At 44.4% G+C, this 12,648-nt stretch overlaps 1 protein-coding gene across 2 annotated transcripts in view; it reads right to left on the reverse strand.

Moving 5' to 3' along the window:
- The window catches only part of CACNA1I (calcium voltage-gated channel subunit alpha1 I), a 293,249-nt gene that overhangs the window by 265,359 nt on the left and 15,242 nt on the right, over window positions 1–12,648 (reverse strand). For both annotated transcript variants that reach the window (XM_077934953.1, XM_028745913.2), the window contains exon 2: window positions 1,833–2,143. In XM_077934953.1, the coding sequence (XP_077791079.1) occupies window positions 1,833–2,122 (290 nt within the window). In that variant the 5' untranslated portion in view covers window positions 2,123–2,143. The remainder of the gene's footprint in view (window positions 1–1,832; window positions 2,144–12,648) is intronic.

The raw sequence follows: 12,648 nt of genomic DNA on the forward strand, positions 1-12,648 counted from the left end.
GCAATCAGCTGATAGTCTCTGATCACTGCACCCCAGGAATCATTTCAATAACTACAAAATCCCACCACCTTAGATGCCAACAGGATAATAGTGAGACACATGACAGGCAGACCACAAGTCCATGGAAGCACTGTTTAGATTTACAGGTATAGGGAGAATGGAATGAATTTGGGAGTCTCCAAAAGATGTTATTGTTATAGTCAGGAGACAAAGACTGAGGCTGAATAGACTTGCAGCAGCTTCAGAGCTAATCTCTATGATTCAGTAGGGAAATGCATGATAAAAGGGGCAGCTGATCATGGTCACAATCCATAAGGTGTTGCTGCAAAACAAAAGGCTCTTCGTGGGAGCAATACTTGGTGGATTGTGATGAATTATCCACACTACTATTCTTGCCCAAAGCCCTGCCTCCAGGATGTGTTTAGCCCAGGATTTTAAAAAGTTGGAGTGGTTTCCCAGGGGCAAGCATATAATGTGTTTTGAGGGAGGACGTGGATCGAATACTTCTAGGGCAATAAACTAAGTAGTTAGTGAATTCAGTAAATATACAAAGGCAAGAATTTCTGTAGTACCTCAGACAGACTCATCAGGCCAACTCTACCATTAGGCAAAGTGAAGCAGCTGCTTCAGGTGGCAGTTCTGGGGCGAGCAGCGGGAAGGGAAGGCAACAGATGTAAGGAGTTGGACAGAACTGTGTGTGTGCCCCATACAGCCTGCTCTGTACCCACTAATCTGGCCTGTTGTCCTCAGATGCAGGAGAATAAACTGTTTTGTCAGTTGTATTAAATTAAGATTAAACTGCCCATCCTGGAAAGAGGAACAGGTGCATCTTGGCTATTGTTGAAGGCAGAAAATTGTATTGGGCTGGCCCTCAGGCTCCTGTTTCACCCAATCCAGTATCTTCTTGCTGGCACGTGGAATAATGTGGCCAGACAAGATCCTCTCCATAAACCCCATTTCAGTTAATGATCAGTGTTAGCCCTAAAATTTCTGGGCCATCCATAATAATTCCAGCTGTCAAGCAGTTATGGACTACAACTGCAACCTGTTGCAAAATTTAATAATCAATCAATCCTATTACCAGGGCTAGCCCTACCATTAGGTTAAGCAAGGTGGTTGCCTGAGGAAGCCGATGATGACGGGTGGAGAACAGGCAGGGTTGTGTGTGCTACACAGGTTACCTTGAGCCTTCTAAGCTGCCCTGCTGCCCTCCAGATGCAGTGAAGGACGCTGTCCCTTCACCAGTGCTGAAAAAAGATCAGACTGCTAGATCCCTTGCAAGTGTTTGTGCAGAGAATGGGGAGGGGATCTTGCCCTTTTCCTCAGGACATCAATAAGCCTTGGGGTGGCCATGTTTATAGCTACCAGATAGCTTACTGTATATCAGAGAAGACTACAAAATAAATGCATGCCACCACATCAAGTTCTCCTAGAAACACGCTAGCACTGCTATAACCTATGCTCTGAAGCTTTCAAAGAGTCATACCGTGACGCCTTTGGCAGCGCAGGAAAAGCAAAGAGATGAAGGGGGGGAAATACGTTTTAAAATGTTTGTCCCCTCTCTTCTCCCTGCCCCTCATCTCTGTTCTTCTGATTCTAACTGACAGTCGCTCCCTCTGAAGTCTCCCATTTCGCAAGCAGCTCCTTTTTGCTTGCATATTGCAGCAGCCAAGGCACTGTTTAAATGCAAGCAGGGAACAAAGTGACGCATTAAATATGTAAGAAATGCCGTCTCTTACCTGTCAGGTGCTCTGCAAGGGCAGGAGAACAAAATGAGGGCAGAGAGGAAGGAGAAAGGCTAGAAAGGGCAGCTTGTGGTTTTGAAAGGATATGGATTGCACACCATCTTGATGCACCAACTGCGAGGGCTGGTGGTCTGTTTCAGGCAGAAGAAAACCACGGGGGCCAAATCAGGATAGGGCACATCTGGGTCCAGCGGAGGCTCCATGTCACCATCATCATCTTCGTCACCCAGGTCTGGGGATGGTGGTGGTTGCTCCAGCAGGGTTGGTTGCTCACTCATTCCCGGATCCACATGTTCCAGAGAGCACAGAGTGGGATTGCGAGTGGGTGGGTTCCCCGACTGCCGGGTAGAGGAGGGGTGGGAGCCATGTTCGGCCATGTTGGCATGAAATGAGAATCCCTGGAAAGAGACAGAAGTGACACAGTTGACGAACAGTCCACCACCAAATGCACAGCGCAACTGTCCTTTGCTTTGATAGAACCAATCCAAAATGTTAGATGAACTTGCTTGCTTACTTACTTACTTACTTACTTACTAATGTCCTTCTCATTCCAGGCCATACTGAAGAGTTTTCATAACTCCTCCTCACTCTGGCTCAATAAACACATTCATGATGAAAAGGCAATAATATTTTAGCCCTCGGTACAGATCCCACTGGCAGAAGCAGCGCAATCTGTCAGTGTGTGTGTGTGTTACACACTGCTGACGAGGCCAGGAAACTTCATGGTAGACCTCCATCTACGGCTAATTATACCCAACAAAACTTGGCATATTGAGGATGTGGGTTGACAGGATCCGTGCCAAATTTGGTTGGCAACTCAGCCCACATGTAACAGGCCCCTGCAAAGTTGCCTATAGTTGGTCGAGTATTGGAACAATTAACGTGAATCGTGCCATGATCTATGCGGGCAGTGATGCAATCACCCAACTGTTTCACCACATGCTGCCTGGACACTGTATGGAAAATCCACTCAGCTCGCATATTCAACGTCCCACTTTGGTTGCGTCCTTTAAAAATGAGAGTCTCACCCCATCTATTCCCTCTTCATCCACTAAAATCCATTTAGAAACTTGTTGCCAAAGTCATCTTTCCTGCTACTTAATCAAACCACATCACTCTCTAATCCATTATACAGTGTGAGCCACTTGACTGGTCCTACATATTCCATGAACACAACACTGCATACAAACCATTTTCTGTCTTTTCAAGGCCCTTCAGGGTTCTAGCTTGAATCCTGCATCAACATTCAACATGATGCCTTGAAACTCAGAGAGTACATTTAGAAAAAGTATTAAACTTGTATGGTTTTCATTATCATATAACATCTCACTCTCAAATACTATTTTCCCCTGGGACTTAAAATTCAGCTGAAAATTTCCTTCCCCCTTTTGAAGGAATGAATGAATTCATAGTCCTGGACTGCTTGTGTATATGATGTACTTGTATGTCTTCATGGCAAAGGGATACATAGCTTTGTTGTCTATGGGGAGTATCGGGTTAACTTTGAGCCTTGACAAATCTGCCAGGTCTCCAATAGCTCAGAGCATGAGATTCTTGTTCTCAGAGTTGTGGGTTTGAGCCCCACAATGGGTGAAAGATTCCCGCATTGTAGGGGGTTGGACTAGATGACCCTCATGCTCCTTTCCAACTCTCCAATTCTACAATTCTATGATTCATTAAACAACAGGGTTGAGGCATCTGCCATTGCCGATGTGCAGGATAGCACATCCCTCATCTGAGGGCAGGAAATGTGAAAGCTCTAAATTTCCTTGAGCAAATGTCCCAAGTGGAGGAGCATATGATTGACAGGCAATGCCATGAATACAGATAGACAGACAGACAAGAGACAAGCAGATTAAGGGGATCTAAGTTTGGGAAGAAGGAACAAGGAACAAAAAGCCTATGTGAGACCAAAGAAACCTGGTAAGTTAGGGATGGATCACACTAGGGCTAAAGGATCATATTTATCCAATTTTGTTTTGAAGAGAATATTTTTGCTTTCAACAGGTTTGGGACATTGCATTTATATGTAATGTTTACATGGGGATACCTCAAATGGGGGAAGAGTGGCAGAAGCAAAGGGATACACTCTGTTGTGGCCAGATAGCCAGGTGGTTGGGACATGGCCATCAAACCTGCCTTTCCCCATAAGGTCCCTAGGCAGATTACAACAATACAATCATACCTCGGGTTAAAGTAGCTTCGGGTTGAGCGTTTTTGGGTTGCGTTCTGCAGCGACCCGGAAGTAACGGAACATGTTACTTCCAGGTTTCGCTGCTCGCACAGATGCTCAAAATGACATCATGCGCAGACACAGACGTGACAAATCGCCACATACGCAGACGCGGGTTGTGTTCGCTTCAGGATGCGAACGGGGCTCCGGAATGGATCCCGTTCACATCCAGAGGTACCACTGTATAATGTACCATTTTAAATGGAACACAACAGTGTAAATTCAATGAAAGAGATGGGCCCCAGTGAAAGGTGTACAATATGCCAGAAGCCCATTTGTTGGGCAGGAGTTCCACAATTTAGGGGAAGCCACAAAGAGAGCCCTCTCCTGGGTCACAATTCCCTGTACAGTGGTGCTTCAGGTTACATACGCTTCAGGTTACAGACTCCGCTAACCCAGAAATAGTGCTTCAGGTTAAGAACTTGGCTTCAGGATGAGAACAGAAATCAGGCTCCAGCGGCGTGGCAGCTGCAGGAGGCCCCATTAGCTAAAGTGGTGCTTCAGGTTAAGAACAGTTTCAGGTTAAGAACGGACCTCCGGAACGAATTAAGTACTTAACCCGAGGTACCACTGTACTTCTGAACTCCCGAGGGTGCCCCCAGAAGGTCAGCAGGGATAGAGGCAGTCTTTCAGATAAGATATCTGGCACTAGTAAGATATCTGGCACTATCTCAGCACTAGTGTGAACACCTTTAACTGGGCCCAGAAATGAAATAGGAAACAGCTGAATCTGAAAGGTAAGCTCTGGTACCAGGTACACAGCAGCGCACTCTGGAAACAAACAAAAAATAATCAGAAAAAAATTAATGTGGCAGCTATTAAATAGGTGCAGGTGGGAGGGGGTGGTGTTGCGCAGCTCCAGTTCTCACTTGAAGCAAGGCTCTGCTCCGCAAAGTGAACAGCTATGGAATACTGTGGCTTTTTAGGAAGATTAATCAAAAGGTGAGAAAAGGTTACTGAGAAGCATAGGACATAAGGCTTCACCGCAGCAGCCCTGAAGCACTGCTGGTTCTGGCACAGTGCCCTACCAAACAGCTGCTTAAGTCATTCAGAAACACATAATGACTTCTGGCTGAATTAGAAAAGCAGGCACATGTACTTCATGTAACAGAACACAAAAAAAGGAGGGAAGGTCAGCATTTCAACTGGGTTTACTTGAGGAGAACTTCTAGGCTCCCAGGGGAGGCACAATTACGCAAAAGCTCATGGATGTGAGAGCAGGCTGGTGCCCATGAAGTCCATACTCTCCAAGATGTTGAGTCCCAAAACTGGGACATGCGTCTTCCCATCTGTTCTCATGCGGGTCACATGACTCATGTGGAGTATTACAGAGTCCAAAATATGCGCTTGGGCGAAGCGTGCTCTCACGGTGCCCCAAAATGTGCTTTTGGGGGCACCATGTGAGATCACCCTGCATTTTTTTCAAGGAGAGATATCAGCACACAATCATGCAAGATCATGGCCTCTCAGATGGCTGCTATGCTGTTGCAGGGGGAAACAGGATGTCCCAGTTTTTCTGGGATAATTGAGGGGTATAGAAGTCCTCAGTTGCAACTGCCTGCAAAAACCCTTAGTGCAGTCACTGCCTCTCAGCCTAGGCTACCTCACAGGACTGTTGTTGGGATTAAATGAGGGGAGGGAGAAGCATATATGCCACCTTGAGCTCCTTGGAGAAAAAGGTGAGATATAAATGTGAAAAGTAAGTCCCAGACCAACTTTAATTATACAACATGAACTGTCTGGTATGTGATGGAATCTCCCCTCTCAAAAAAAAAGAATAGTTACAGACTGGAAGCACCCTGACACCCATTCTGAAAACCACCTGCGCTTCTTCGTGGAGATCCAGTGTTGGCTTCCATCTAGTGTTTATTTGGTTTGAAAAAGGTTTTTTTCTATTAAAAAAATGTAGATTTAAATGCACTATCTTCTATGTAAAGTGCCTGAGCACCAATTGCAGAGGGGGCACTTCATAAACATTTATGTTGTCCCCCCCCCCCCTTCGTTTGAAGAGCCCTAGCAGGGAACAGCACTTGCTTTTCCCCCTGAAACACATAAAAACAGCTTAGATGCCAGAGCGCAAGGAGGAAGTGCAATTATTGACAGAAGACTGCATTGTGCCCCCTCCTGGCACCTTATGCGATGGCGTTCTGGTCTGCTGTGTGATGGAATGCGTCTCCCCTCATTCTGTTATTACAAAGAGGGCAGCACAGAACAGCGTGTCACACTGGGGTGGCTTATGTAGCAATGCGAAAGCATTTAAAAACATCAATTTCCAGTAAAATCCAATTGCCAACAGTAGAGGATTTATCAGTGACAAAGATCCAAAACACAGAGCTTATCTGCTCATAATCCTGTCTCCACTCTAAAAGCGGAACATTATCTTCCCCGTGTTTCCCAGGTCTTTCTGCCCATGAGCTTGCCTTTGTTGTGCTGTTGCTATACAGCCCGTGTTCAATCAATGTTGCTTGGTCTAGACGTGCAGCACCTCCTGCTGTTTATCTGCAGACCCTTGTTCTCCGTGCAGATCTGCTTCTAGGCATTCCAGTCACGCCTGGACACAGTGGGGCCAACACCTTGCTCTCTAATCTGTGGGCAGTCTTTATACCTGCTTCTAGTTTGTTTTAATAAATTATATCTCAACTTCCTTCCATCAAGGCGAGTTTACCCCTGAGCACTGGGGATGCATCTACAAATGCACAGTATATTTAGAAGTGCAGCAAGAACACAGGGAAACGAGTACATCATGTTGGAAATGTGCAAATGCAAATATTTTATGCCCAAGAAAAGTAAGGAAATCTTCCCAAATGAAATGGCAGCTTGCATATTAACAGAACGGTCTATTATAGAGGGGGAGGAATCTGCGACTCTTCAGATAGATGTCAGGAGTAGGAGTCTCTGACCACTGGTCACACTCGTTGCGGCTGATAGAAGTGGGAGGATCACAGGTGAGGCTACCCTGAGTCTATTATTATTTCCTTGTATATTTCAGGATGGCATGATGGGGATAGCAGATTTGGGAAGTGTGAGATCTGGTAATAGTGTCTAGATCAAAAACTTATGTTTGAGTTACAGAATGCTTACTCTGAAAGAGCATTTGAAGCTAGCTAAAAATTATTAGAATCGATTTTAAGAGAAATATTAGTACAAATAAATTCTCCTTATAACAAAGTAAAACAATTATAAGGAAAAATCTCTTCAAATTCTCACGACCCTGTGGATAATACATTAAGATCTGAAATTGTTTGCATAAATTACATTTTAAATTAAAATGTTAGCATGCGTTGCCAGTATTCTGTAATATTTTACTGATACTCTGCAGCTGCAGATCTATGCCACTTACCTGACAGTAATTCCCACTGAATGCAGTGGGACTTACTTCAGAGTAAACTTGCATAACATTGTGATATATGTACTATGCACACGGGAGCAGATGAAACTGAACTCGGTGGGACTTGCTGAGATACAAAGGTGTGTTCTCTTCTGGGAGGGGCACATGCTTGTTTTATCTGCTTATAGTTCACCCAAAGTCCTGTTCAGAAGGCATTGGGTTGCATCCATCACAACAGCTCTACTCGCACAACAAACTTGCATGCTTCCAATGGAACTTCTTCCTCTCCTGTCCCCCAAGGCCCCATGTGCCCTCAAAATCAGCTCTGGGGGGTTGTTGGACCTTCTGGAAAAGATTGGGGGGTGGAGGAAACAGAAGTCCCATTGCAAGAGCAAAGCTCTGCTCACGCAGTGGTGGATACAAGCTGTTGTTATTTTAGTGTGAGGATGGATTAGGAAACACATGGGCAAATATCCCAAATGGACACTGACGGGTTCACTAAATGGCTACACTATCTATCTATCTATCTATCTATCTATCTATCTATCTATCTATTTTATAAACTGTTTGATCCAAAAAAATCATAGATAAAGCATGGTTAAAATACACAAACCAATTATTAAACAAATAAACATCAATCCAACAGCATTAAAAGCAAAGAAAAAGCTTTTTAAAAAAATATATATGCAATTAGACCTTATGTGTCTGGTTCCCAAAATGATTACACACATGGCCACAGAATTTGCATTATACCACAGGTTTGGCCCCAGCACCATCATGACAGATACAGGTCGGTGGAGCAATCCAGTGTCTTGGTGGCACCATCAAAAATGCTGGCCATTGTGACCATACCAGCAAAAGCCCTTTTTGAGCCCATTCATTCATTCTCATTTTCCAGCCATTAAAAAACACAGATCTGCCTCCAGTCAATCAAAGCACAAGGATGTTCTTACAGCACACCACAAAGATCCCAAAATACCCAACTCCTTTTTCTCAAAACTATTTGCTTTTTGCACCTTTGGTGATACGTTTGTTCCAGATAACCGGGCAGTGACTTCTGAGACACATCACACATAGAAGCAGATCCCTTCTCCCTTTCACAACTTGAGCAGGATTTTCCCTACAGCCTCCCAGCATGCTGTTGTTGAGTCCACCTTCTGTTCCGTCAAGGCCACAGAGGTGAAAGGTTAGCTGAAGACTGCTGGGAGAAAAGGCTTGCTTGTTGTGAAGCTCCAAAAGACTAGAAGGCTGGCAATTCCAAGCTATGCTTTACACGGCTTCATAATTAACAATACAATGCAACAAAGCTATGGAAAGCAACCTCATTAGCATTTCCCAGTTTCCGCTCACAGTTTTATTTTCAGGATTTCGTTTGCACTCCCACTGCTAGGCATCCGCCATAGTGAAGAGCACAACTCTCTGCCTCTGGCATTGAAAGACACAGTTTATGCCTTAGAGCACTCACTGGTGGGGTAGCAACTGGTCTGGCAGTTCACCAGGGATACCTTTTTTTGTGAAGGAAGGAAGGAAGGAAGGAAGGAAGGAAGGAAGGAAGGAAGGAAGGAAGGAATTGCTGCATCCAACAGATTATCTACTCCAATTTGCCGCAATTCATTACAGGCTGCATGAATGCAGAAGCAGATTAACCAGTATGGGCACTGTGAAGCTAAGAGCACCCTCTTGACAGAGAGTAGCCCCCACCCCATCCAGCTCAAATAAAATCCTTCAATCAATCCAGCTCAGATGCTAGCAGGATCGTGCTTAGTTGCTTCCTAAAGAGGCAGCGTACTGTAATTCGGGGAGCAGGGTGGGAGCGGATATGGACCCTTTGGCCCTTAGGGCTGATTCATGCCATTTCCCCTGTTTGGAGATCACCCTCATGGGGAAGGGCCATAGCTCATTGGTAGAGCATCTGCTTTGAATGCAGAAGGTCCCAAGTACAATCCCCAGCATCTCCAGGCAGGGTTGGGAGAGACGCCTTCCTGAAATTCTGGAGACCAGTACCAACCAGTGTAGCCTATATATACTGAGCTAAATGAATGAATGGTCTGATGGTATAAGCTTCCTATGTTCCCTTGTAGGACACAGTGTGAAAGGACCATAGCTAGGACCATGCAGAAAGTCCCAGGTTCAATCCCTGGCACCTCCATTCAACAGAGGATAAGGCAGCAGATGATGGGAACCTGAAGAACAAGTGCCAATCAGAGTAGTCAGCAAGAAGTAGTTGGATCTGGTATAAGGCAGATTCATTAGCTCCTGATATTTCTTTTGGGTTAATAACCCAGCAGCACGGAACATTTCCACCACCCCACATCCCAGGGCAGTGGTGAACAATGGAGATATCATGTGTAATTTATTCATTATTAGTATATTTTCAGCTGAATAACCTCTCAAATCAACTTGTTTAAAAAAATGCATGCATTATAATTATGTTAATTAATGTAAATTAACAATGATATCTGCAGTAGCCTTGGGCAGAATGGCTGGCTCTTACACTCAGCTCTTTCTCCACTCCTCCTGACTGCTTCTTACAAAAAGAAAAAACACCACCTAAGAACTGAGAGATCCAATCAAGGGGCTCCAGCATCTCATCCAGTTCGGTCCAGTGGTTAAGGCATCAGTTGAAAGTGTCCTTTTCCTGTCTCCCAGCTCACTAGGAGAGATTCAGTGAGCTGAGCCAGTGAGCTGAGCCAGTGTTGATGCCCTTCGGCTGTTGCTTATCAATCAAAATATGGCTCTGTAAAAAAATAGTTGCAGACTAGCAACATATCTGGGGTGTGTGTTGCATTTAAATGTATGCAAAGTAAGGAGCTTGTTGATTTTCTTGGTTGTCACTAATTAGCAGATAAATTATTATGATTTCTCAATGCAAATAATAGCCCAGGATAAAATAATTTCTCTAACAAAATGTACACCACTTAATCAACCCAAATTTGTCATCTGAATTGAGAAGGGTACCTCAGCTGACATTAAGGAACTTGAAAAGAAATATTGGGACTTTGACTGGCACTCCTGTCCACCTCCAGTTCCTCTTGCTCTGCTGAGGCTGCAATCCCAACCCTACTTGCCTGAAAGTAAACCCCACTTCTCAGTAGATATGGGGTGCGTACAGACCTTTTCAGTTTTCAGGTGGGATTCCGTCACATTATCAGCAAATTTTAGGTTGGACCTTTTGCAATAAGGAAAGTAACAGGAAAAATGCATTGGGAAGTGTGGGATAGCATTGAATTGATGGAACACCACATCTAACCTCCCTGCAAACAAATCACAATGAATGCTCAGTAAATACTAGCCGAGGTCACCTAACCTCCCTGTGAATTTTGTGCAAACTATCACAATGAATGCTCAATACACAGTTAGCCTGGAAACAACCATGGGTAGGATTGCACTGTCAGGTTACATCTATGTTGCACATTTAAAGCACTCTTATCCCATTTTAAGAAGCATGGCTTCACCCAAGGAATCCAGGGAGCTAAAGTTTGTTAAGGTTCTCCTAACAACTTTCAGCACCCTTTTCAAACTACAGTTACCATGATTCTTTGGGGAAAGCCATAAATGTTAGAAGTTCCATAAGAGTGCTTTCAATGCATAGTGTGGATGTGACCTAAGTTGCTAAGCAGCTAGGCTACTTCGGTTGCATGGCTCTTTCTTCCCAGGAAAGGCTGGATACTGCAGCACTATCCCTTCCCTGGTTACCAAGATGCATGTGTATGCAGCTACCATCTTGCTGGAATCCAGTTTTCTTTACTAGAAATAGAAGCAGAGAGCCAAACTTTCCCTGCTCTGTGCCCTTACTTTGAAAAGCCAAGATGCAGTAACACAGCATCAAAATGAGAAAGTGGGAGCCCTGAAACTGGTGGCTGTGGACCCCTAGGAGAGGCAGGATCACAGGAAAAATAACCTGCCTCTTCCATGCCCACTGCTGACATCACTGACATCATAGAGACCCACCAATATCTAATGAAATAGTCCACAGCAATTAAATATGCAGCAATTTCAGCCCTGATGTGTCTTAAAAATAATCACTCATTAAAAACCCACTGTCAGTCTGGAGAATTTCAACTAACAGCACAAGCTTAACCATGTATGCAGGGAAAACCTACCAGATTAAATGGGGTTGGCTCTCAGGTAAATGAGATTAGAATTGCTGCCAACGTGTCACAAAATAAACTGAGCCAATCTCGAAGCAGCTAAATTGAAACCTTGTGCATGAGAGTTGCTGGCACTTTTTTTTGGCTAATGCGTGATTACATCATACAAAAGGAGCCACATTTCAGTGACTGAGAAGGACAATTAGCCATCCATATGCCAAGGCTGCAACGGACACCTAGAGAGCAGCCTTTCCTAATCTGGTGTTCTCAAATGTTTTGAACTACAACTCGCATCAATACCAACCAAAGACAACCAACCACAACCTAAGCCACACCCCAATCTATCTCACCACCAAGGAAATACAACAAGTGAATAGTAAGAGAACCCATACAAGTGATGCTGACACAAAACCCCACACATACCCTAAGTAGAAGAATAGAAGCATTGCCAGCCGACCCCATCCCACTCACAATTTCCCCTCTCCCTCTCCCCCCATTTTCTTCCTAACCTAACATTTTATGCAGCACTAATGTCTCACAACAAATGGAACTGATCTGTAGAAAAAAAATAACTTGAAAAGAGAGACAATGCATGCATTTTTGTAAACTTAGAAATCTATAACAGGCACCCCCAAGCTCAGCCCTCCAGATGTTTTTAGGACTACAATTCCCATCATCCCTGACCACTGGTCCTGTTAGCTAGGGGTGATGGGAGTTGTAGTCCCAAAACATCTGGAGGGCTGAGTTTGGGGTCTAAAATATCTGTAGGGCACCAAGAAGAAGAGTTTGGATTTGGATTTGATATCCCACTTTGTCACTACCCGAAGGAGTCTCAAAGTGGTTAACATTCTCCTTTCCCTGTCTCCCCCACAACAAACACTCTGTTAGGTGAGTGGGGCTGAGAGAAGTGTGACTAGCCCACGGTCGCCCAGCAGCTGCATGTGGAGGAGCGGAGACACGAATCCTGTTCCCCAGATTACAAGTCTACCTCTCTTAATCACTACACCACACTGGCTCTCAACCAAGTTGAGAAAGTCTTGTTCAGAGGCAGAAGAATAAGTCAGTGAGATAAAAGAGTATTCAATGAACACAACTATTTACCTCTATCTTAGTCCAACAGCTGTTATGCTAGAAGAGAGCATTCTGAATGGAGAGGGGGGAATCAGGAAAAAAACCTGAATGCTTTTAGCAAAATGTTCTAATCAGGGAGGGTCAAAATCTTTCAAGGGTGGTTGAGAAGTGATGGTTTTT

Source organism: Podarcis muralis, chromosome 10 (assembly GCF_964188315.1).
Source record: "Podarcis muralis chromosome 10, rPodMur119.hap1.1, whole genome shotgun sequence".
Lineage (NCBI taxonomy): Eukaryota > Metazoa > Chordata > Lepidosauria > Squamata > Lacertidae > Podarcis > Podarcis muralis.